This window comes from Ochlerotatus camptorhynchus, unplaced genomic scaffold (assembly GCF_037179485.1).
Source record: "Ochlerotatus camptorhynchus isolate MF236.1 unplaced genomic scaffold, CSIRO-AGI_Acam_v1.1 ptg000085l, whole genome shotgun sequence".
NCBI lineage: Eukaryota > Metazoa > Arthropoda > Insecta > Diptera > Culicidae > Ochlerotatus > Ochlerotatus camptorhynchus.
Genome location: NW_027040575.1, coordinates 4,967,658 through 4,994,874, shown reverse-complemented (window position 1 = coordinate 4,994,874; position 27,217 = coordinate 4,967,658). Strand labels below are relative to the sequence as shown.

The 27,217-nt window shown below is 39.0% G+C and overlaps 2 protein-coding genes across 6 annotated transcripts in view; both read right to left on the bottom strand.

Moving 5' to 3' along the window:
• Window positions 1–27,217, bottom strand: part of LOC135698393 (bcl-2-related ovarian killer protein-like) — a 79,166-nt gene that overhangs the window by 18,743 nt on the left and 33,206 nt on the right. The window lies entirely within an intron of this gene.
• Window positions 3,682–6,135, bottom strand: LOC135698341 (uncharacterized). The gene is made up of 3 exons (XM_065218256.1): window positions 4,868–6,135; window positions 4,499–4,764; window positions 3,682–4,179 (listed from the first exon to the last, which is right to left on the bottom strand). The coding sequence occupies exons 1-3, from the start codon at window positions 6,045–6,047 to the stop codon at window positions 3,886–3,888; spliced, it is 1,740 nt and encodes a 579-aa protein (XP_065074328.1). The 5' UTR covers window positions 6,048–6,135; the 3' UTR covers window positions 3,682–3,885.

Sequence of the window (27,217 nt, the reverse complement as noted above, 5' to 3'; positions counted from 1 at the left end):
AGTATGTTCGTGCAGGCGACAACTACTACCTCTACCCTTAGCATATACTATTTACTGTACCAACCGACAGATGTCACCACTTAGTTATGTTGCATATTGTAAGTCGACAATTAGCATGCATAAGGGCGTAAACGCGATGATCGATTCTACTCGTCGATTTTCTCTTTTGTTAAAAACTCGCGAGAATTAACGTTTCTCGGTGCGTTTGCTGTTACTTTTGACAGCCAATACAACCTGTTACAACTCTGCATTGAACAAATAACTGTTTCGCTTAGCTGTAGCAATGCAAAGAGAAAATCGATGCATACTTACTGTCGAACTATTCGTTATTGTTTCTCTGTCATGTGCTGTCCCTGTGATATGAATATAGTTTGATGCCCATTTTTGGGTAACTTCCCTTTTGGGACTGAGTTCGACTCAAAAATGAGTAGTCTCAAAATAGCGTGTAGACCACAGATGCTAAATGCTGTCTTTAAAAAAGCGCATTTGCAATAATTTTTTTTACACTGTTACCGCAAAATATCCAATAATGACTACAAAGTAAGCAACTGGGACTATCCATTAAATAAATAATTTTTTTTTCCATTTATGAGTATGTAGTAAGTATGCATTTGTGAGTAACAAATATTCATAATGGGTAATTTTTTTACCCATTTAAACAGAGTGATCCTATACCAAATGAATGTCTTGCTCTATTTACTGCATAATTTTCTTCAGTTTCCCGTCTTATTGTTTTTAGAATTTAATCAGTCAGCAATATTGCTAATTGATTTTTGTCGTCTCAATTTCAGGTGTAAAGTGCATGGTCCTTAAAAGAAAATATTGAAGATGCTGGACTTTGGAAACAAAAATTTGTAAAAACCGAACATGAATTATTCTTTTCCGGGGTTTTAGTTTTTCGTTGTTCCAAATTCGCATGATATGAATTCCAGAATTAACTTGGAATTCTGCTCTGAATTATCTTGAAATTGTTCTGAAATTAACCAGAAAACACTCCGAGTATTAATTACCGTTGAATTGTTTTTGGAATTTCCTTGCAACCCCTTCTAAGAATTTAATTGGAATCCTTCTTAGAATTCCCTTGAGCCTATCCGGAGACTTTTATTCCTTTGAAAATCTTTTCAAAAATTTATTTTAACTCTATTCAAAACAGCAGAAATCTTTCGAAATTTTATTTAGAAACCCCTTGGAGTATTTTAAAGAATTTCTTACTAATTGATGAATCTTTCGCACTAGGGTTGAAATTATTGCCAGAACATTCGAAGAACTCTGTTTTTTGTTGAATTTTGATCATAATGCTCTTGGAATTCTTATTAAAATTCATCTGTCATTTTCCTCATGATACCCATACAAATCTCCTCAAAATCACGTAGGAATTTTCCGCAAAGTTTTCTTTTTCACAACTCCTTTTTAAATCTTCTAAAATTACATAACAATTCAATTTAGCACTTGTATTCTTCTCCACAGACATCCTTCCAAATTCATCTAACAATTTCTAGGGTTTTCATGTCACAATAGTTCTGGAAATCTGCTCAGAACTTTTCCTTCGAAAACTGTGTGGGAACCCTTCTCAATATTTGTTTGAAATCAACACTTTGAATTATTTTAAATTTTACTAAAAATTCCAGGGTTTGTCCGCTAGATTCTATAGATTGTTATGTAATTTGTTATAACCCTTAAAATGCTTCCAAGTCGCAGAGCGTGACAATTATGACTCCACGACTCATAAGTATGATTTTTTTTTTCAAATCTGTGAACTGGAATTTTTTTCAAAATCTCACATTTTAATTATTTTTACTCCAAATCACGAAGATTGTTATCAATCACAAATTTTGAAAAAAAAATTCTAGTTTCAGGCACTACCCAAATTTTAAAGCTCATCAATCTTGGGAATCTTCTTAAATCACATTTTTTTATCCTTTTAGTAAATTCCTTTGAGCACGTTCCTAAAATTGCGTTCAATTTCGTTTTTTTGTTGAAAATTAACAACCGGGATTTTTTAAAGATTTGAACCGGGAAAACCGGGAATTTCAAAATGAAAATTCACTGGCCACCACAGGTAAACTCTAACCATTATTATCATTGGATTAAATCCCGATCACGAATATCGGGCTGTTCTGTTGCCGACGTCGATGTTAATCAATATAATCCTTAACAAACATTTTGCAGATCCTCCAATTAGGGCAGGTATTGAAAGTTAATCCGAGTTGGAACTTACCGCCATTAGTGCTTAAAGAAATTGAAGCATAAATCGCTGAATGCAGTTGCATTCTCTGCTTACGTCTTTTTACGAATATACAAGAGTTTTTCTTAGTTACACAGTTAAATCATGTTTCAAGACCTTTAACTGTTAGCTTCATTGTTAACCCCATATTCTCCTTTCTAACGTACATCTTCCAAAACGCTATTGAAACCACTAAACTGATCGCGATACTGATAAGGGTGGAGATATTTGTTTGAATTTAATTTATCTTGGCATGATCAGCCGCACTGTCACCCTTTACTTAACGTTGGCTGATTATGGAGAACGCGCCGCAGACAAGACAAGATTCACCGCTTAGGTGAAGTTGTATGGAAAGAAATAAAAAAAAAAAACAAGCCCATAAAATAAAGCAACATCAAGATTCATCCTACCGCGGGTAAAGTAGCTTTGGGCCATCCTTGCATGGCATGCAACTACCGGGTGAAAGGATGGTGTCGCAGGTTCAGTAATAATTTATTGCTTCTTTCACACGCTTCTGAAAACGGCCGCTAACTGTGACGAGCTGGGTGCGTACAAGTCGAACGAACCAGAAATGTCCATAAGAGGTTCGGTCGCTTCGGGTTGATGAAGCCAGTCCCAGTCGGCTTCGGTCTCTCGAGGGCGGCGCGGCCAATCGGCGTCCGTGTACTCTTGTTCGTTTATTAAAAAAGGAAACAAGTAATGTTATCGGAAGGTAATCAAATTTATGTGCGCTTGACAATTTTGATTGATCTTTGGTGGTATTTTGCACGGTTAATTGAGCGGCACTCTTTTAAGTGAGCTTGATATTTTTGTGAAGCAGTTCGTTCACATCGACCCTGTATTTGGAGTGTCTCATTCAACCCATTTGAATATACAGTGATAGTGAAATGCTTGACGTTTAAATATCGACTTTACCCAGATTTGGAGCTTTTCTGTGCGGCTCTTTTGGATATGTTTTTCATTCCCTCGCCGTTTAAGTGCAGACCAACAATTGAAATATAAAAAGAAAATAACTACCCAATGATCATTTACTGCTACTTATTCAATAAAACTTTTACCATTAAATTGATTTATTGTCACTCAATATAATACACATCGTTACACATACTACAAAATAAATATATAATTAATTAAATTACATTAGCGCCGTAAAAAGCGAGGTAGCTCGTGGTCTCATTACTATGTTACTATGATCTTTCATTGCCTTTGTGATTAGCAGGAATCACTACGCGGCTGACTTGGCTTGACGATACGTTGATGAGGTAATATAATTCTCAAGGGATTTCATTAGGCTTCCAGTTTTTGTTGAGTTCGTGCTTGCCCGCATTTTTCCTTAGCACCATACAATAAATATAATAACTTATTTATCTCATCGATAACTGCACCAGACACAGCTCATGAATAACAGATATTTTTTCCTTCTTTTGCTGCAACACTGTTTAGTGATTGGATTGGCTCTTTTTGTGTTTTATTGCATCTGTTTGGCCTGACCACCTAGTAAAGTACACACGCGCAATCACTCTCAGGCTGGGTATCTTAATAGCAACGGCATGCGCTAAGAGCTACCGCAACGTGCGCCGGTTGACCAGTTCTTCAACTCACGTTCACTTTCGTTCGGAACATCGGGGAAATAGAGCTGATCGCGTCGCGTTTTATTACACTTAATCCGATCGATACTCGTCGTAGTGAAGCTGCTTGGTTCGGTACAGTTTTATGACGGTAATCAACACGATTAACGCTATGAGCATTATCAAAGAGATGACCACTGCCACCGAGAGCGTGAGAAACTGCGTCGTTGGTTCAGCACTAGGTCGAAGGTCGATTGTAGAATTGGAAGGCAACATGATCCGGAATGAAATCGATGCTACCTCTGAAGGAAGCTCGTCCTCTTGGAAGGTATCATCTGTGGAATTATCTGCGATGTCTCGTTTGGACCGAACGGTTGCGCAATTCTCCTGGAATATGGAATATGTTATATGTTTTCTTTTTGTGTTAATTAACATTAGGAGCGATTCCAAAATGACTTCAACAATTTCGAATTAATTTTCTATGTATCACGCACTTTCCATTATCTAGTACACGTTCTGTCACAAAGTTTAGGACCGTCTCCATCCCTCCCTCAACGGTGGATGTCATTTTTAAATCGCCTTTTACCAATCATATTAGACGAAAGACTGAATTCTAATAAATATTGCGACTTACATCAATTACTTCGAATGAAAAGTGATCGATTTCAAGTGTTTTCATAGAGCAAAAGATAGATCTTCAACTTACCACCGCACACTCCCGCCGGTCAACGCATCCAACTATTCGCACTCTCATGACCATCTCGTCTCCACTGCGCATTCCTTGGAACATGGCTGCCCTGAAAGCCAATCTATAACTGAGGGGTGATTCTGAAACAGGAGCCAGTGGACTAATGGCTCGCATTGTTGGATTCAGGCAACCGTTCGTAGTCACCAGGGTCACGGAGTTCAATACATTCCCCGCAGGGGATTGCCGTTGCATGACGACATCGGACAGCCGGGTAAAGTTCCAACCTGCAACAGGGAGTCCTATAAAATTTGATCTAAATGTTCTAGGTAAATGCAGACTCCTGGCCTTACAAATCCGAGCAAATCTTGCAACCACTGAAGAACTCACCATCACCGCTTCGAACTTGTGTACGCAGAAGCAATTCTTCTCCCAAAACTACTGATCCGCCAGGTTCGAGTGATCGAGTGAAGCCGTTACCACTGTCTGATCTCCGAAAAAGCCCCAACTGTGTCCGAAATGGCCGTTGGGTTCCTCCATAGGCAAACGTTCCCGAAGCACTTCTTTCTTGAATGTCATTGTTAATACCAAGTCGAACAGAATGTGTTTTTGCTACGACCCGTGGCTGTATTTTGCACTGTAGGGTAAGAATTGAATCAGCAGCGGTTCGCATGTCAACTATTTGAGGAAATCTCAACCGCAAACACAGCTCTCGTGCATTGACACCGCACTGTTGTACACCACACTTGTTAAAATTACTTGCATCAATGTCCACCAGTAGTCTATTCTGAGCAACCCGAACATCACACCCATTTAGGTCACCATCACTAGTCACATCAACTAGTGGAACACTGTCAATAGCACTTTGAATGGTGAGAGAAGATCGGAAGAATCCTCCAGTGTTGTCCAGGCAGGTCAGATCGTTCAGTTGTAGTCTTATGGGGCGTGCATTATTTGGCAGCTCATCCCGCAATGCTCTTCCTGTCGGAGGAAGGTAAGCATTGGAAGGTCGATTATAGTTATATCCATTATCCGTCGAAGGGTTAGAGAAACCTTCGTCCGCAAACGGAGGAGCTGGTGAACTCGGTGGGTTATACTGATATCCGGGTTCATTTGTCACAATAATAATTTCATCACGCTGTGGTGGTTGCTGAGGTGGTGGTAGATAATCGTTGACTGGTGGGTCAGCAAATGGGACATTATCGGGAGTCTCAGGATCTTCGTTTGGTGGCAGATATTGATTATCCACCGACGGATATTGATCCGAAAGAGGAGGAATCTGTAGTGGTGGTTGCGGCTCATCTGCGAATGGCTGCTCGGGTGGGATATATGTGTTACTTGGAGGATCGTAGTAATATCCTTGGAAATCTCGTTGAGGAGCAGTAGTTGTTCTCACTGGCTGGCGATTGATGATCACTTCTGGGAGGGACGTCGTTGTAGAATAGGTGTTTCTATACTCGGAACTTTTTCGCGGCGGAACCAATGCTCGAGTGATGCTTTTACTTGCAAAAATGTCACTACGCGTCGATTGTATCGAAAAAAGTACAACGAATAGAATCCTTCCAATCATGTTTAGACAGAATTGCTTAGTAGCTCATTTCCGACCGAAATCTTTGACAAAACTGAAACTTCAATTTCAAACGTGTCCACTTTTATAACCAACATTGAGTGAGTATTTCTCTGTATATCGAAAATCTGCATATAACCAACGGCAGCGATCACGCAGTGACAATTTCCTGAACTTATTTCGAAACATCTTAATATTATTGCCTCACACCAAAGCGAGTGCTCGAAAAAAGCATTAAACATTTTGAAAGACCTAAGGCACGCTCAACAAGCGACGAACTTGCCCGGTGTGCATATAGAATTCCACCGCTCACCAGCAGTGGCAGGCAAATTAAGTCACATTACTCACTTTCCGTAACAATGCCAATCGTGATTGGCAGCTTGTTCCAGATATCCCTTCTGACTCCTTCCGCTGCGCCAAAAACTAATTCAATTTTTGCTTTCTTTGAATGATTCTACGTGCGGCGCCATGCAGCACGATTTAACCCGAACCGGTCGGCCTTCATGTGTAGAGGCATTCGAAATGGTCGGATGAAAGAAAAAGAAGCACGAATGAAAGTAAACAAATGTTCAATAAACTTTCGGTGAAACCTGGCTGCGTGTAGTTTCGGAAGATGCCCTGACACCTTCCGCACGTTGGAGGGCATCAGACGGTGAATCATTCGAAATATAAATCGTGATAATGTAAGCGCGAATTTTGTCAGGCGTTGAAAGTACCTATGCGCTGGAAAAGGGGTAGGTATGTTCAATAGGGTGCTAGCACTACTAGAAATTTTCTGGGGTGCAAACGTGCGAGTTTACAGAGCAGACTATCGAATGCTATAGAATCAGAATCAGATTCATTTCTATTTCATTCAGGAGTATAGCAACTCCTGCATCCCCGATTCCTACGATAATGGTCATACTTCACTTTGCCTCGGCACCCCCCTTAAATCTGTAATTTGAAATCCCCGTAGAATTTATTTCACTTCAGTCTTAATTAATTTAACTCGTGAGCAGCGTTGGTAAAGTTCACGATGTTTCACTAAGTTCATCAAAGGAGTCCTATAGCGAATTTGTTTATTAATCAGTTCCAACCCGTGTGAATCCAAACTTATTGCCAGTGCGATCCTGCTCGTGAGCAAAGAACTTAATGCATGAATGTTAGATTTAGCTGATTGTCTTTATTGTTCTTGAGGCGTATATCGGATATGGGTCCCGTATGACGAAGTAGTGCTTCACCCTATATAGTTGGAAAACGAAATCATTCAGGATTGGCGTTGACGGCACCGTCGAAAAAATTGATCTTCCAGCAAATATGGACAGTGTCTTATGGGAATTTTCGGTGGAGTGAAAGGATAGTACAAAGTCCGCCATGTTTCACGCACAGTCTGACGTTTGCTTATGGATTTTCTCATAGGAGTAAAGAGCTACAGAGTCGCCGTCAACGCCAATTGAGCGTGGTAGGGTGTAGCACTACTTCAGCATATGGGACCCATGTACGTCATATGCGTCAAAAACAATGAAGACAAGCAGCTACATCCATGCATCAAATTCTTTACTCATGAGTTGAATTATGAATGCTGTAAACAAGCTGATTTACCGAAGTGTAGTGAAGTATGCCAAAATGGTTTCGCACCCTAATTGGGAAGATGCTTTCAGTTTCGTTTTACTTTTTGTGTACGTGCAGACAGCGGACTTTTACTAAAGCCCTCTAATAAAAGTATGAACGACTGAGACCATAAAACTGAAAAAAATGTTCCAATCCACCATTTTGACAGTCAGATTGGAACAGCTTTTGGCAGACGTCCATACTTTTGCTAGAGGTCTTTAACTTTTACGAGGTCAACAACGCCAGCGCAAAACCGAAATTGAAGAGATTCGGATTGAAAATTGTTTTTTACTTTATTCGGTCATCATTGTTGTCAACAATATTCTGTTTTTGGATGTGGTAACGGCAACTGATCGGTTCATCCTTGTCTGATTGATTGATGAGTGATCCACTGCCTGTTGTTTTTGGGTAGGGGTGAGATATGTTTTTTTCTTGAATTAACAAGGCTCCCACCAATTAATACCGTTGTGGTAGTTTATAGGCTGAGTGGATCGGTTTTAGTAAATTAGTTATAGCAACATCCAATTGTGGTGGTTCAAGTTATCGATTCTGCTTAACACAGCTCAATCGTTTCCAAATCAAGTCCTGATCATGCTTATAAAATGTTTGCACATTTGTTTGCGTTATCACGGAATAATATGGGAATGAAATACCTAGACTTTGGCCATAATAATTTACAGGTAATCTTACTATTAATACGTACATGAAATTTCCTCGTTAATGACCGCCGTTTTGCCAGAAAAACTTCTTTTTACCCTTTTTACAAAGAAGGGTATGCATATCGCTTGAAAATCCGACTTTGTACAAATATCAAATCAATTCGCAGTCTTCGACAAAGTTGTTTTGTATAGTATGTTCAATATAAGACCGATTTTTGGTGAAATTTGAGCATAATTTGGATATTTGGTAAGCAAATGAATAAAATCGTTCCGTTTCTCATGCATTTTTCCATACAAAATTTAAAATTCTCCCTCAAATCAAGATTATAAACAAATTTGTTCAAATTTTCCATAGTTGTTGGGGACCTCAACATGCATTGAAAGAGCTGTGGGGAAGAGGGGGTTGTAAAGATTAGACGAAAGATTAGTTAAAATGTGTTTCTCGGCAACCGCTGTAATTGGGCGCAACAACCACCAAATGGAAAGTGTCATCGTCCCATAGAACGCTTTTGAATATTTTTGGAATTGGTCAATTATTTCCGGATTTACTTTGGATTTCCGGATCCAATATGGATGTTAGGAACTAAGTCATGTTTCTCGGCAACAACTGAACCGAATTGGACGCAACAACCATTAAATGAAAGATTTCATGGTCTCATAGAACAAATTGAATCGGTCAACTGGTTACGAAGATAAAGGGTGTATTCGATAAAAATGGCACACACATATTTACTCACCAAAATTAAACCCATTATTGGATTTTCTTGAAATTTTCAGTGAATGAAAAACTACTAATGAGTTATGATTTACAAAATTTGTTTTAGCCGCCACCGACGGTGTAGTGGTAAGCGTGACTGCTTTCTCACCCCAATGGGTCTTTGTTCAATCCCAGCCGAGGTCGATGGGATTTTTCTGAGGCATAACAATCTGTGGTCAAGTCTTCCTTCGGAAGAGAAGTCAAGCCGTTGGTCCCGGCCCATGTGTGTTGACTGGGTGAGATATCCTACGCAGGTGTGGAAGCTGCCTTCCTGCACATTCGATTGCCGTCAATGGATGGCAATCGATGTCCGTTGGCGATTGGCACTAGATGTTAAGTATAGGAAAAGAAAATTTGTTTTATTCAATTTCGTCTCCCATCCCGAATGCCCGCACCTTCCTTTTCACTCCACCCATCAAATTTTGTGTAACCGATTTTTCTAAAGAGCCTGACATTTTATCCATTTGACAGGTCTTCTGCTCGATTGGAATGACTTTTCCTATGACTTTGACAGACAATCGATTGTTCCAATTTTGACATGTCGTCTCTTTGTAAATTTAGGCTCTTTAGATTTTTCTAGTGTTGTTGTTTGTTGTTTTTACCCAAATTTTCTTCAACTACAGCTCTGTTTTAATAGTTTTAGTATGGTTGCGAAGTTCCGTCTTCATAATTGCCCGGTGAATTTGGTGAGTTCATATCGTTATAACAAAATTGACTCCGTTGGCTCGGTACCACTCCAACACGTTTCGAGCGTAGTAACAGGATGCTAGATCAGGCCAAAACAGAGTTGATCCTTTGAGCTTCCTTATGAATGGCAAGATTCACTTCTTAAGGCACTCTTCCGTGTAAATCGCCCCGTTGATTGTTCTGGGAGTAATAGAGCGCTTATTTCACCACATCCGCCAATCGCCTGCCAGATCAGGAAATTTCGATAATTTCTTGTTTTGAGCATCCTCCGGAACGTCGAACTTAGACTTGGCAACGAAATATTCTTGCCCGCACACCAAAAAAATTCTGAATTTTACTGGCGATGTAAACATCCATGCATGCAAACATTCATACATGTAAATTTCTTTTTTACGTAAACTAGCAGCTTGCAAGAAATGTTGCAAACAAAAGTGGACAGTTGCATACAATATATGGAATATTCCATGATATGTCTCATAAATTTACACGATCTATAATCTAAACTTGTATGATATATGAGGCTCCATTTATGTGCATCATAGTAATACCCCGTTCACATTACAGCGTATATCACGTGATATACGCTGTCTTGCAATGAGCACTCATACATCTAGTTTTCACTGGAAATCCTATATATGAGTGCTCATTGCAAGACAGCCTATATTACGTGATATAGGCTGTAATGTGAACGGGGTATAACGGAAATTTACACTACTTTTTTTTTAGCTGTGCGGGAAGTTGACGGAAGTCAGCCTTGACGTAAGTTTCGTCATCCATCACAATGCAACACGATTTGGTGAGCAACTTCGTGTAAAGTTTCCGGGCGCGGGTTTTTGCAGTGATGTTTTGCTTTTCATTCTGGTTTGGGACTTTTTGCACCTTGTAAACATGTAACCCAGAATGCCCAACTAACAATTTTCGCAATGTAAACGCTTTACTCATTTCATTTATACAGCCTCAAGCTGTATTAAAATGTTAAATGATATGAGGAAACCTTTACTCAACCTCTATACAAGCAAATCTGGCGAACTTAGTCAGCTTATTATGGCTGTTGAGACGGTAGTGGCAAGCTCTTATTGCATATCCATTTACGCTTCTATACAGCTGTTATTCTGCTGTTTAGTTGTGTGTGAACTTCAAAGGCGCTTACTCAACCTTTACCCGATTATCCAATAATCACTACACAGTTTTTTCTTGACGCCAAGTTAAATATTGTTTACGCTTTTTTTTTGGTGGAGGAATTTATCAAATTTATTTTACTGCGAATTAAATCAATCGAAATTAGTTATAAGCACACCACCAAATGATTTACACTGTACCGGAACCGGGAATCGAATTCGAGACGACCGCATTGGCGAACCTTGAAACTACCAACTTCGCTACGCCAACACTTTGAACTGACGTAAACAAATTTACATGCCCTCAAAGAAAGGAAGCTCATCTCTGCTTCAAAAAGCGAAAAAAAAATCGATGTACTTCAGAAAGCCACCTAGCGGTGGAAAGCACGCTTTTTACACGGAAAATATAAGTAGCATTATACCAGTTTTAAAGACAGGTATAAGTACAGCCTGACTTCTTTAAAGCGGTTTCATAGCAAATGAAATATTTTTCTACCAAGAAAATTCATTCGTACAGTAACGTATACGGTAAAGTAGAAAACCGAAAATTCCGACACAGGCCAATTGATTTTACTCTCGATATGTAAGTAAAACATAACGTAGAACAAAATGCGCTGTATTCGTACAACGTTGTATTCTACAGTCTGTCGAATTGAAATATGCGTATGGCGGAACCCTCAACCGGTATTGTCATTCCACTTGGAAGATGGAAAATAAGGCTCGAAAAATACAAAAATGCAATCAACGTGATTACCTCTCACCCCAGCAGGGCTGGGTTCAATCCCAGTCGGCGCCACCGGGATGTTCTGAGGCATAACATCTCTGGTCCCCGGTTCATAAGTTGATGGGTCGATAGGTAGGGTCAAAGTGTGGGAGCTGTCTCCCTGGCGTCGGTAGCATTGGTGTTCAGCACGGAAAACATGATCGACGGAAAACAAATCAAGGGAAAAAAAAGCAATAAAACTGCCAAACGAGCAAATTAAAGGAAGGTATGATAAATCATATAAAGTTTTTTTCGCGAAATAATTCAGATATCACTATTTATTAATTTTTGATTCAAATAAATTCAACATTTATTAGTGATGAAAATCAATTTCGAATCGGAACGTTTTATTTAGTTTTATGGTAGTAAAAATGATTGCGCTGCAAGCAAAACAGTAAAATATGACAAAAGTTATACCACAAACGAAGTGACAGACGACTAACTGGCGAAGAAATCAATTAAAATAATGTGGTTCGCTGTAATAGAATTATTTTAGAAGCTTGTACCATCAGCCAACAGATGGGCTAGTATTTTTGTTTTGATTTGAACAAAGTTGATTTTGTGTGCAATGATCTTTGACAGTGTGCAAAGAGTGTACCATTTTGCCTTTTTTTATGCATTTCAGTTTTGAGTAGAAAACAAAATGAAAGAGACAGAATCAAAACATTCTAGTACATTTGGTGAAAATGCTAGTACAATCCAGCAGTAGTGTTGCCATGTGGTACACTGAAAAATTGCAATAGTAGGTTCGTCACCAAAGTTTTCGAGACGCACCGTCTGTCACTTCGTTTGTGGTTATACTGTCATGGAGCGACTGTCATCTCTCGTCCTAGATTTATTTTTGCAAAATGTTCCGCGCACTTCATTTCTATTCAGTTCCGGTCGAACGTTCAAATTTTCTCAACAGCATTGTGACACTGTATGAAAGTCATTTGAAGCCACTCGAAGAAACATGTTTGCCAGTGACATTGCCAAAAGATCCCTCAAAAACCGTGCTGCTGTTTTGACAGAAATTTCCTTTGCGCGTCTATATCAACGTCTCTGACAAATGCGAGCTTAAATCACAAAAAAAATGCATTAAAATTAATTATTGACGTTTACTCACTGCACGGTAACTTTATAGTACCCATTTATGAGTAGAATTTCTCCCATTTTGTGAAAAACACAATTATGGCGGTAAGCTCCAACTTGGATTAACTTTTAATACAGTCCCTGTTTGGATGACCTGCTAAATATTTTCTTAGAGTCGTGTTGATCAACTCTGATGTCGACATCAAAGTAGCCAGACATTCTTGATCGGGATTTAATCCGAGGATAATACCGGCTCGAGCTTACCACCATAAATAATTAATAAATTGCCTATTAATTAGTAACTGTAATCCACAAATGAGTAAAAATTATTCATTGGTAGATAACCGAGTGCATAACACATACTCATTCACGAGCTCGTTTACGAGCTTATTAATGGATAATGTGTAATATAATAATTTATCAAACTGCATGTAATTTTACTCATCACTGAGTATTTTATAGTTAGCGTGTGATTGACGCATTTGTCAAACAAAACGCAAGACAAAACGTCAAATAACATCAAAACAACAACATTTGTGAGTTGTTGTCCTCGACTCCCGGAAAATTTTAAATGATCGATTTTCTTCACTTTTTTTTTATATTGTTGCAAAAACATTCACTGCTGTGATTGTTATTATATTTAGTAGATATGCAATACATTACATCTTTTTAAGCCTCCCTTAGATGTATTCATACTATTTCTGCTACATAGTTTGATACTTAAAGGAGGTTATCATCTGTCATGCAGCATAGCAACCGCATCAAGGAATATGCTTGCAACTGAATTATTAACGAAAGACAAAGTCGATGAAGAGAACCAATCAAAATCACTTGCACCCTGTTGTCTCTAATCCCCTCAGTTGAGAGCAAGAGTAAACTTCTAGTTGGGGCATAATAGCCAAAGAAGAAAAAGAAGAAGATTAAATGTTTTCTTTAAACTATTTGGTACAAATAGCATGAAGAATGTTTGCAAAACTGTGGTTACTCAATTAGAATATCAAATGAATCCTGAAAAGAATAGATAAATGCAGACAGAACCTCTTGAAATGTTAATCTAGATATGGTCAGCATATGCATAAATACAAAAAACTTTTTTGTACACATTTTTGTGTTAAAGCTCAACAGTTCGTATTAAGCAGGATGAACTGTTAAGCTAACGGTCATTTCAAAACGTAGTCAGAAATTGAACCGTTTTATGTCAGATTAAGCTGGCACAAACGAACACGCTAAATATAAAATGATTATAGGAAGAAATAATCGATGTTGATTTTTCAATCGTCAGTGTAAACACTTTCTGGATCAGCGATTGCATAAAGTTGATGTTCCTTTCTTTGATGCTCTTCTACAACAAGATCGCTGAGTAGAGGCTTTATAATAGTGCACATGAATCACTTTTCTCGACTAGTTAATTCAGCTTTGTAAAGAAGCAGAGTAAAAGCTGTAAAACTGTACACGTCTAAAAATAAACCTAGTTGACTGTAAAATAGCTTCCAAAGTAGCGCTAACACAGTTTATTATCTGAGTACAGGTTGTTTAGTTGTTGAAAAAGCACTTTGATGTTTATGTTATTCAGCAAGAGTGGCTGGTTGTGTAGAAGCCATCAAATAAGTAATAAATATGTTCGCTTTATTAGCTTTGTTTTGCAGCTACAAGTTGAAAGTTGATTAATATTTGCATAGAAGTGAAATTAGCGTTTATTGGCTGTTGTTATTAAGTGCGACTGACAAATTGAATAATGGTTGTGAAAAAGTTGAGGAAACGTTCTCCAAAACTATTTGGCTAGTATCTGTATCTGCAGCTTTGTTTCAGCTACTTTACAGCACAACGCTGGAAATGTTGGCTTATTAATCTGAAAATGTTAGTTAGGTGATTCATGGTTTTCTGCAAAAAAAAACCGAATTTTTAGCGACATCTCGAATTGACGTGTTTAGACGGTTCTTGAACTGTTGCACCACACTTTATTGGGCACTCAGACGCTTCGCTGAAGGTTCTTATCACACGAGACACAGTTGTATTTGAAATTCCAAGCTTTTTAGCGATCCATCTGTGGGACGCTCCCTGATTTTGATTGTAAGTGCACAACATTTTTCAACGGACAATTTCTTGTTTCGATGTTTTGACTGGAACTACTGTATGAATAACTATGAAACTTGACAGATGTAAACAATACACTATGAATAATAATTACTAAAATTTTCAAGTTTTAACTAAAAAGAAGTTACAAAAGTTACAGAAATTTTGATTCCGGAAAGTCAGAAGTCTGGTCCTCCGGAAGACCTGGAACATCCGTAAAAGTGGTCAATTCATGAAACTGATTCTAGAGGGGACTACAGGATGGTCTACCGGAAGATCCGGAACATCCATAAAAAGTGGTCAATTCATGAAACTGATCTTAGAGCTTCGATAATTTTTTGCAACCACTCATAGACGTCTTATCAGAATGAATTCGGAGTTATGACTGGAATATGGACGCTGGGGATTACGGGATGGTTCACCGGTAGATTCGGAACATCTGTGAAAGTGATCAAGTCATGAAACTGATCCTAGAGCTCCTCGTTTTTTCTCGAAACCATCATTCACGATAATGAACACAAAGAGATATTAAGGCTGATTACAGAAACCTTTAAATGTACTGGAAATCTTGCCCAAAGCCAAGAATTGCACTGCATTGAAAATATTCGGTTCGAAATAGGTCGAGCACATCAAAATAAACACATTTTCAGCAGAAATTGGTAAAATTATGTAATCAAATCAATATGCATAGATTACCCTGCTGCCAGAAATTTTAAAGAACCCGGTTGAATCGATGTCACTACACTTGTTGTAAGTAATAAGAAACATAGAAAAACAATCATACTGCAAATCTTGTGGAATTTCAAAGTTATAAACTGCTTAAATGGAATTTCTGCTCTTATCTTGAATTAGTAGCTGTTTTATGTTTTTCTTATTTTTAGTAGAATAATTATTTACCTTACTGCATAGGGGAAATGGCTCTATTGTTGGCCTATGGTTATAAGATTGGGCCCATCACTAAAAATCTGCTATTTATCAATTTTATCTAGATGAACGCGTCATTGGGACGGTACTAATGGATATTTTTTGTCACTATTGAAAATTTAGTCGATTGCTGAATTTATGTTTGGGCCCCAATTAGGGGCATTTAGGCCGACATTACATCTAATTCTCCTACACGGTAATCTCTGGTGTGGACGAGCATGTATGGACAGAAAATCATTTGAAATATGTTAAGGTTTGCTGTTTATTTACATTTTTTCTATGATGATATATTTGTTTGATAAATTTTGCACTACAGTAAACACTAAAATTTCAGTACATTTGAAATAAAAAAAAATCAATATAATGATCGCACTAGACCTTGTTGGGATTAATTGTACAGGTTTTTATTAGTAATGAACGATTTGACAATAGTAAAAAGTTTGTGCTATGACATGGCTTAGAGCACAAAGTAGAGCATGATAATTAGTTTATTTTTTCAATATAAAGATGTTGGTTGTTTGTCGATCAACAGCGTGTATACTATTGAATGCAAGTTGTGCATCTAATTCAAATAGCAAGCTGCATCTTACACACAAATGTTGAGCCGTAATGGCCAAGCTGAGCAAAGAGCAAATGTTTAATCGCCAGGCGTCTAATAACATGTGTTGCTCAGCGAACGTGTCACATCGAACGGCGGCGTTTGTCACTCATCCGTACACCATACACCAAAACGTATAACGTTAATTGATAAATCAACCTCGTTCTGCAAAGTTGTATATGCGATAATGATTTGTTGGTGATTATTATTTCATTAACGACCATTATGAAAGGATATTAACCTACTCCGGCTGTAAGAGGGTAGACCATACCCGCTGCCTGCTGCGACCCCAATCAGCATGTTCCGATCAGACATTAATACTTCGACCGACTACCGTTTTAAATTATAGTCCACCAAGTCTGTGTCGACCAACCACCACCGATTCGACATAAATCAAACAGTTCAATCCGAGGCTGCTGGCCTGTGGGCATTTCACCGACAAAGTTGTCAACTAAAGGAGTACCATTAAATGCAATTACACGCCTCCCGCGTTACGATGAAAAACCAACAGCAACTGCACTAGTTGCAAGTGCGTGGTTCGGTAGCTAAGACCTACCGAAAAGATCATTTCTTACCACCATTGGCGAGCCGTTGTGGTCATCATCGTCGTGTGTATCGCAAAGTACTTAATTTATGTGCCTTTTTCATGTTTAATTCATAGAACAGAACCAAACTCGGGAAGGATTTCTTTCAGAGGCACGACTCTAACACACTGCCACGGTTAACGTTTTTCATATCTTTATTGAGAGTCTAGTAAGTAAATAAAAACTAGAAGAAATCACGCAACTTTTACCCCTGGGGTCGTTCGTCGATTGCACGGTAGCTGCAACTGAATACTACCTATATACACTATCCATGCGAAAGAAGTAGCTGCAAGGATTAAATAAATTAATTTTAATTGCATCAACTATTCACTTAGCCGATTGTATAACATAAATTATTCATTTGTCATCTGTACTGAGGACTGTTATATGTCAGTTGTAGCAGAAATGAGCACTGAGCACCATCTCCAGCTAGACTGCATGATTAAGGTCGTAATAAATAAATAGATAGCATTGTATAAAGATTAACTGTCGGGAATTTTGATATGCAAATGGATCTTGTAGAGTTTAAATTCTTCTTCTGGGACAATAACATTCCGACTGGAACTCATGTAAGTCCAGGATGAGTCTATTTCAGAATATACGGAGATTTTTTTTAATTGTTTACCTTTTGTGGCTATTGCTTATTAATTAAAGTAGGCCCTTTATAGCTTTAAATGTTGCAAAGCAATACAAATCCGATGCATATCTAAACCCCAAACCTTCGTGTTTTCAAAAGTAGGTACCCATTAGCTTCCATATCAGTGACATGGAAATCTCAACTCAAGTCTGCAATCATACCGCAATTTTCCATTAGAGAATAATTATACACGAGGCGATCTGTCCTCATCCGGCGAAGCGAACCGGACCAAGCAGATTAGCCGCAAACTAAGCTTGGTATGCCGCTTAGTTTCACACAAAAAACCGTATGGTTATGATCCGTGTGTGTGCTGGCTGATGGTCGACAACTGTCCCTTCATATATGCTACTGCCGATGCTGACTGGTGTTAGATCAATCATCAACCGAAGGGTGCTGTTCGCGTTGCTCGAGTTTTTCGCACTTTATAATGGAGATTTTAATTCGGTCTTTAAAAAGCTATAAAAACTATTGAACTATAATTATTTAATTTGATTACAGGCACTTATAGGGAATTATTAGCACATTTTGTGAAAATTGCATTTAATCGCTTGTGAAACACAGGACCATGCGAGGATCTAGGTTCGACGACTAACAAGTCAGCTAAGTTGAAATCAGTGGCACTCACGTGGTTGAAGTAGCTTATATGCAATTTTTCTCTGGGTCACATTAACTACAATTACGACAGTAGCATGTCTGGGATAAACCTAGAGCCAAATTGACATTCTGGTATTAACTACATATGTTTGCTTCTTTGGCATACGTTGCCACATGGCCTAAGGTTCCATGTAAGAAAAATTAAATGAGAAGAATTTTGATTGGCTTCGGCAATTGTTCCGCCGCCCTGTTTAAAAGGGTTTCCACTGTGGTAGACCAATAAGATGCAATAAATGCACTTCAGGGTGCTCCATGCTGTAATGCTCTCGGTGCGATGAAATATGCGTTTTGTCCATTGGGTAATGATCGAGAATTTGCCGCTGCAAAAAATGTTCACTGCACTGCATTTTTTTTGCTGACGGGTACATTTTAAACCGCTCATTATTTTTTATACTAGAACTAATAGGGGCTACATATTGACATCATTGTCATTTCGTAATTCTACAATACAATGCTAAAAGCCCTCGTGCATTATAGTGCGAAAATATTGAATTTATCATTTCATAGGATTCCATGCTTTGTATTATGAAATAATATGGATTGTATTTTTTAAGCGATCAATCAATTGCAAAATGTTCTTTAAAACGTGCAACTGCGATTTCCACAATGTAATAAGTGCAATTATTTTCGAGCAACATTATACGACATTAAAGGAACAGTTTCGGTGGTTCAATGCATCGATGTAATAGGACGTGGGTTCAATTCGTCCACATAATTATGATGGTGGTTATCTTCTTCTTCTTCTTAACGTAGACCCTGCGTAGACAAACATCCATACACATTATTGGAAATTTGTATGGACCGTAGACAATCGCCAATACTCCCACCCTCCCTTATGAACAGTCCCTTAGTGTTCGTGATGCACCACGAAAAACTGTTTGTGGAGAGCCTTATTAGGCCAATATATGACCGAAAGAAAAATTGCATCTGTCAAATGCGTCAATATTCATCTGCCTAAACAAAGAAGCGTTGATTGATCATTTTTTATCGGTTTTCGAATTAAAAATATTATTTTAATAATAAAATCGTCGTTAAATGGAAGAACATAAGCTTCAACATAAGCTTCAACATAAGCTACGCTTGGGAACTGAGCCTAAATTCATCGATTAAAGAATTGATATTCGTTTCAGAACGTCGGATATTATATTCTATTTAAAAAACCCGAATTTATCCACCCATGGTGTGATCAGACCCTTCTTACTTATTCAAGTTTATTTATTTTATTGTCATTATCAGTGACCAAGCTCCCCACCCCCGTGTCATCCAGTGACGCTACGCCACTGCCTGGGGGTACCCGGAATATATCCGGGTGTAGTCTATTTGGTGAGGCTACCAATCACCTTATCATCGTATTTTAATGTGATTTAATGGGTTTTAATTCAATTCATATTCAAGCAACTTCCCCGGGGTACCCGGAACATGTCCAAGTGTGTCCAATGTGGTCTGGAACACTTAACACGACTTGCATTGATCTTATTTTTTGAATTCTGTAGTAATTTGATGTGTCGCATGATGGTTTTAATACGTTTTCCGTTAAATCCAGCGTGAAGGCCCATATTCACCGGATCTTATTCCGGCCATATCTCCGGAACCGGTTCACTGATTCCAAAACCGTTCAATAGCGTTCAATGGGACCACAAGACCTATCATTTGGCGCCGAGTTTGTCCAAATCGGTTGAGCGGTTGCTGAGAAACGTGAGCGCATTCATTTCGTTACATACACACACACATACACACATACACACATACACACATACACACGTACACACACACACACACAGACATGTTCCGATCTCGTCGAGCTGAGTCGATACGTTTTCCGTTAAATCCAGCGTGAAGGTCCATATTCACCGGATCTTATTCCGGCCATATCTCCGGAACCGGTTCACCGATTCCAAAGCCTCGGATCGATAGTCGGTTTTTCAAGTGATATCTATACCCTTCTTTGTAAGAAGGGTAAAACGTACATTCATGATTTAAACCAGTTTCTCTCAAAACAAGTGGTCTAGAAATTATTGACCTCTGCTTTCTTGTTCACATCCGATCGACATAGAGGCTGACTAAAAGTAAATTGGTACGCCCCTCGCGCGCCACTAGCACGCCTCTAGTGTTGGGAATCAAAAATCTTTGACATAACATCAATTGGAACTCTAAAGAACATTAAATATTACGCACAAACACCTGGAAAATCCGGATTTGTCCGGTTCCAAGCTGGCTAAAGTGCTGAAGATGCCGAAAACAATAGTACAATAGATATCAGTGGACCTACGAATTAACTGGAACCAGGGATCGTCAGCTGCGCAGCAAGGTGTTGAGGTGCTATGATGTGGCTAGAATGTACAACGCCATCTTTCAAACGGTGCGGAACATCCTTGTCAGGGAAAGATACAAGTCGTACAAAGCCAGTAAACATCCGAACCGGCACATGAAGCAGAATTCCGTGGCCAAAAAGCGCGCAAGGCTCTTGTACGACCTGTTTTGACGAAACACAAGGGTTACACTTTGTTCGATGAAGAAACATACGTCAAACTCGATTTTAAGAAGCTTCCCGGTCAAATTTTTTTTCATCGCGGCTGGACGTGGGGATGTGCCGGAAAGATTCAAGTTCGTGTTTGCCGACAAGTTCGCGAAGAAGGCTATGATTTGGCAAGCGATTTGCAGTTGTGGCCTGAAAACGGAACCATTCGTCAAATCCAGTCAAAGTCATCTTTTGGCCCGATTTGGCCAGCTGTCACCACTTCAAGGCGGTTCTGGAGTGGTCTCAAGAATGCTGCCAACAAGATCGATTTTGTCCTCCAGCAAATGAATCCTCCGAATTTCCCGGAATTTCGACCAATCGAAAGATAATGGGCAAGATTTTTTGGCGCGTACCAATTTACTTTTAGTCAGCCTTTATGTAGAAAAGTTGAGATGAGCTACTGTTTCAAGAGTTAAAATCCCTTGAGATATATCACATCGAAATATGAAGCGTTGTATGTAGTCACTTCAACCATTTTTTAGTCCTATGTAAGTCACAGGGGAGAGATTCAAACCCACGACTTCCAGCGTAAGATGTTATTGATGCATTGATGTCGACCCAGTCCCAATTTGATATAGCATAAAAAAGGTTTACTAACATTTTTAGATTGTATCATCATCATCATTGTGTCAAATATCATCAATCAATGATATTTTTATATGATTTAATGAAAACTTTAGGAAACTTGAGCATTAAAATACGTTGAAAAATTGGTGTGTTTCTTAATGAGATAGGGGAAATAGCTCTAATGTTGACCTATGGATCTAAGATTGGGCCCATCGCTAAAAATCTGCTGTTTATCAATTTTATCTAGATGAACGCGTCATTGGGACGGTACTAATGGATATTTTTGGTCGTTATTGAAAATTTAGTCGATTGCTGAATTTATGCATGGCCCAAATTCGAAGCATTTAGGCCGAAATTACATCCATTTCCCCTATATTCTTTTGTCTAATTTCATTTGAGAAATCTAATAGTTCTTTACATATTTTTGCTAACGTGAACATATGTGATTTCACGTTTGCAATTAGTCCCACTCCCCATACCTCACAAATGGTAATGAATCTTCAAACCCTCTCCCCCTAAATGCGTGACGTAATTTATAGATGGCCTCTAAGAATTGGTTACTCCTACAGAAGCTCACAGTTCAAATGATACATATTCATTCACGTATTGGACATATTGGACAGAAATTTACATTTTTTTTTCAACTGCGTGCCGCTAAATTTTTCTAGATAAAAATTAAGAAATTACTTTTATTTTTGCAAGAGCCATGAAATTTTTTTCAGTCATATTCGCGTTCAAAAGCTGGCACCGACATGTAGGCGGCGCTTTCGTCCATGTGATGATAATTTTGCTTGCATCTGTCAAATTCTTTGGTTGAATGTAAATATTAAATTTTAATTTCAAAATTACCCGCAAAATACTGTAAGACCGTAGGAAAAAAACGATGAACTGACCTTAGTTTCGATAGTTGAATATTCAACGCAAACATGAAACAACATGGGGCCTCCCTTAGCTCAGTGGGTAAAGGCGGGGCTACACAGCAAGACCATGCTGGAGGTGGCTGGGTTCGATTCCCGGTCCAGTCTAGGAATTTTTCGGGTTGGAAAATTTCTCGACTTCCCTGGGCATAGAAGTATGATTGGACTTTGCCACACAATTATACCAATGCAAAAATGGTAAAGGCTTCGAAAGCTCTCAATTAATAACTGTGGAAGTGCATCTAGAACACTATGTTGAGAGCACGCAATAAGCTAATATGCGATATGCAATAAGCTTGAAATGCAAAGAAGAAGAAGAAAATATGAAACAACGTATGAAGTTGAATTAGTATGCAATCCCAACGGCGCCGATGGTGTAGTGGTAAGCGCGATTACCTCTCACCCCAGCAGGCCTGGGTTCAATCCCAGTCGGCGCCGCCGGGATGTTCTGAGGCATAACATCTCTGATCACGCCTTCCTTCGGATGGGAAGTAAAGCCGTTGGTCCCCGGTTCATGAGTTGATGGGTCGATAGGTAGGGTCCAGGTTTGAGAGCTGCCTTCCTGGCACGTCGGTAGCATTGGTGCTCAGCACGAAAAACAAGATCGACGAAAAAAAAACCAAAGGAAAAAAAAATAGTATGCAATCCCCGCATTATAGATCTAAAAGTTGCGTACTGGACGAGGAGTATGTAGTGTCGTAGGATACAAGACAAAACACACGGAAAGGTAATCTGCACAACTTCCCGTCCAATAAAAAATTTGCTGCGGAAGTGGAAAATGGCTTTTGGAGTTGAGAAAAATTGATATCGAGGCACGCAAGATCAGTTAAAGTTTGTGTGAAACCTGGCCCAGAGTGGAGCTTTGGGTTATATATTCCGGTTGGCGTTAAAAACGGTGAACCCTTCTCTGATTGGACGCACCAATCCTCCCACGTAGTCCAAGATATCAACTATGATAATATCCACATAATGATATTCAGCAGCTGGAACACATTTACTTTAAAACTGTTTTTCAAAATTCAATCTGTTTAGATTTGTGTCGCTTGCGTATTGCTACATTGCATAGATTTTAACCTCAATCAAATGAAAATTTGAAAACTGGAACTCAATTTTCGATCGGATTAATCTTTAAAATGCCTATAAAATGTGTTGGATACAGTAGTTGATATGTTTTTTACCATTTCAGCCTAGTTTCATTATAGAAACCCGTGAAATTCGCAGTGACCAACAAGTATTTTTCAGTAGTTCCGTATCACCTCCATTCAATAAAAACAAAACTATCATCACGGTTTTAGTTACTGAACCGGAATGTAGGTGTCACCACAAACAGTTTGTTTTGCTTTTGATCTCCTATAGCTAGTAAATTTTTTTTTTTCAACGAAGTCAGTATTTTTATTAGAAACATAATGTTTATTCTTCAAAAAACGTCAATGAATATTGGAGAAGGGGTCCTGGTCAGCCGTACGACGCAACTTAGTCGCGATGCTCTCACAAGAGCGCTGGACGGCACTGACGTCCATCTTCCGGATACAACTCCGGATCCTCGTGGTCAACTGCTTCATATCCTTGGCCCGCCAATTATTTTTGTACACTAGGGCACTGAGGGAGCCGAAAAAATCCTCAATGGGACGGCACTGGGGCAAGTTGGTCGGGTTCCTTTCTTTCGGCACGTACGGTATCTTTTCCTGCTCAAGATACTCCAGCGTCTTCTTGGCGTAATGGGAAGACGCCTGCCCGGCCAGAAGACGTACTTCCCATCCGCATGATGCTCCTTTGAGAACGGCAGAAGAATTTTCTCAAGACACTCCTCCTGGTACACTTGTTCCGCTTGGCTTGAACCACGGCTTTGAAATCCCTCTGCCCGATGTGGCGATGTACAGCATAACTTTTTTTTTCAAATTTGTGCATAAACTTATATTTTACGTCGGCCACACCGTATCGCTGGAATAGTAGCTGGAATGTGGGTCTTCGAGAGCGGAAAGTAACTTTCGTCGTCCAGCACGAACGACGTCCCGCTGAAGTTCTTCGTCGTCTACAGGCACTGCGATTTCACGGTCGCTATCGCCTCGTCCGTGTACTCTGGGAACCGAGTCTTCTTCCGACAGATGATGCCCTCCATCTTGAGGGTTCGGTGAATCATGGTATGGGAGCAGTGATATTTTCGGCCGGCGTCACGCAAACTCGTTTCGTCCTTGTTGTCGAACAGCTTTTTCAACGCTTCCTTCTACTTCTTCGTCATTATCTTCGCCGGACGGCCGCTATCGGCCTTCCGCTCCACGCTCAGGGATGCCAGGATCCGGTAAACTGTACTCACGGGCACGTTTTCGTCTCGAAAGTGTTCTACCGTAAACTTTTTTCCACGATGACCATGCGTTTCGTAAAACCGTACAACACGCTCACGGAGTGCTTGCTGTTTCGACGCCATCTTCGATTGAACTGACAGCACCCGAGCGAAAATAAACATGCCACCCATTTTTAGGGAATCCAGAGAGCAATTCTCTTGGAGAGAAAAAAATTACGCTCTTTACTTTAATTACAGAAAGGTATTGAAATCATTTTCATTTTTTATTGAACACCCGTTAAAACGACGTCGCAAAACATGTCATTTTTGCAGTGCGGCCTACTTCGAAAAAGACGCAAATAAATTTCATCGCAAAAACCATTTTAAATCAGGTCCTGATCATTATCCCAAAATTTGAGCTCATTTGGTAGCGTTCTCATACTGCACTGACTCTTTGAAGTTTATATGGGAATTAACATGGGAAAAGTAAACTTCATGTTCTTCTCGTCCTAGTATTTCGCTTGTAATGTGTAAGCCTGGCTAATGAGTTTACGGAAGAATTGTAAGAGAGTTTTGACTACAACTCCTAGTCAATTGTGTGAGTTTAGAGTAGAATTTTGAAGTAGCTATGAGGAAAATTCCAGGTTCCGTGAAAAATACCAAGGGAATCGAATGTTGAGGGTACAAATCCAAAGAATTCTGTGAATATTTTTTAGGAGATTCGTAGGATAATTCAAATGGTATCTAGAGAAGAATTATTTCTAGAGAATTTTAAGGAAAATATCAAGTGAATTTTGAAAGGAATTTAGAGGAGGACTCCATGATAATTGTAAGCAAAATATTTAGTCAACGCTGAGGTGAATTGCATGTGATTTCTTAAGAGAATTCATGCGTATTTTAAATATAATTATGGAATCTGTTGATTCTGAGAAACATAATGAAATAAAAGAGAGTCCGAGAATGAATTTCATTAATTTTTTGGAGTGCTCTACAGATAATTTCTGGACAGTTATATAGATAATTCAAAGGAATTTCCAAAGAAAATCTTAAATTTATTTTAACTTAATTCTGAAAAGAATTCTATGAAGCGAAATTACATTCCGATATATAAATAGTTTTGAGTGAATTTTCAAATTAGTTAAATCAAAACAAATTTTTAAGACTTCGAATGCAGAACCAAATCTATGATTAAAGAAAAATGCTTATGTCTTAGCAATGACCCATTTAACCTTGTGATCCTTTCGGTTTTCGGTTTTATTCCTAATTTATACATATTTCTCAAGCTGAAAATTTTGCAAAATTCCGGGAAAAACGAGAAAATCGGGTTTCACTGATCACCATGATTAATAACTGCTTGGCGTTCAATTCAAAAGTGGTCTTCAGCCACGTTGTAGCTGATCAAAATTCAAAGAAATACAAATATCAAGCTTATCCGTAAATCGATTTAACGAAAGGTTAGGATGATTAGAACAAATAGTTCACATTACCCATAGTAAGTTCCATACAAACATCAGTGCAGTGCGAGATCGTATCCAAATGAGCTCAAACTTTGGGAGAATTGTCAGGACCTTTTTTTCCCTTATTTTTTTTTCCGTAGAGCTTGTTTTACGTATTAAGTACCAATGCTACACACTTAGAAATAACTACTTTTACACGAGGCGTAATCCATATTGGACGTAAATAATAGAACGTAAACAAACATTTCATGTAAAATTAAGTGGTCTCAAACCGAAACATCAGCTAGTCGACGAAGAGAACGGTTGATTGAATTGATTTTCACGTTTCTTTCAACTGATTATTATGTCAAAAAGCCCGCTTACATGTGTCGGTCTCAGGAAACCGAAATTTACATGACTTTTTAGTAGTGTGTACCGACGCCAGGGAGGCAGCTCCTACATCTTTCTTTCCGAAGGAAGGCGTGAAAATCCCGGTGGCGCCGACTGGGATTGAACCAGGCTTTTTGGAGTAAGAAGCAATCACACCACCGGCGCCGCTATTTGTCAGGACCTGAATTAGAATTAATTGTGCTTGGCGGCACTGCACATCATCAAGGGCCACGCACAATGGATACGTTGCGTGAGCGTTTGCGTGGATTTGACAGTCAACTCATGGGTTATCGGCAAATTTACGTCAACGGAATGCAAACGTATTCATTGTGTGTGGCCCCAAATATTTGCGTTGTTGCTCAATTAGATGCTATCAAAATTACCGGCCAAAATTAAAAAGTCACAGCTGCTCAATTATTGCCATTCGATATCGCAAATTTGATAATAAAATCCGCAAAAACTAATTGAGTAGACCGCAGGATCTGTGCCGCCGCAGCTTTTCTACCCTTTCCGTTATGGTGCGATTGCATCAATCGTAGTACCACCCGCTTTCTGTTATCCTCCGTGATAGGATATGCATTTCGGATCGCAGTCGAATAATGCACGGACACGGCAGAGGTGACTTATTTGCACGCATTTTTTTAATATAAATTAAATATATGTACATGTGTTCGACATCGGAATACCAAATAGTGACATTTAACCAGAAAATTTCTGATATCCGGCCAAGTTCGAATGTGCGGGTCACATGTTAAATCGCGTAACGATATAGGTGTCCTCTGCAGAAGCGCTTCAGCATTGCCGGCAGTGTGGTTGTGGAAAACCACATCCCACATAAATTGAGCGATTACGGTTAATATGTTTGTAATTGAGATTAATCAAATATTTAATGATAATCGTCGTATTAATTATTTTAACGAACGGATCTTCTCTTGCTCCAGTGACCAGT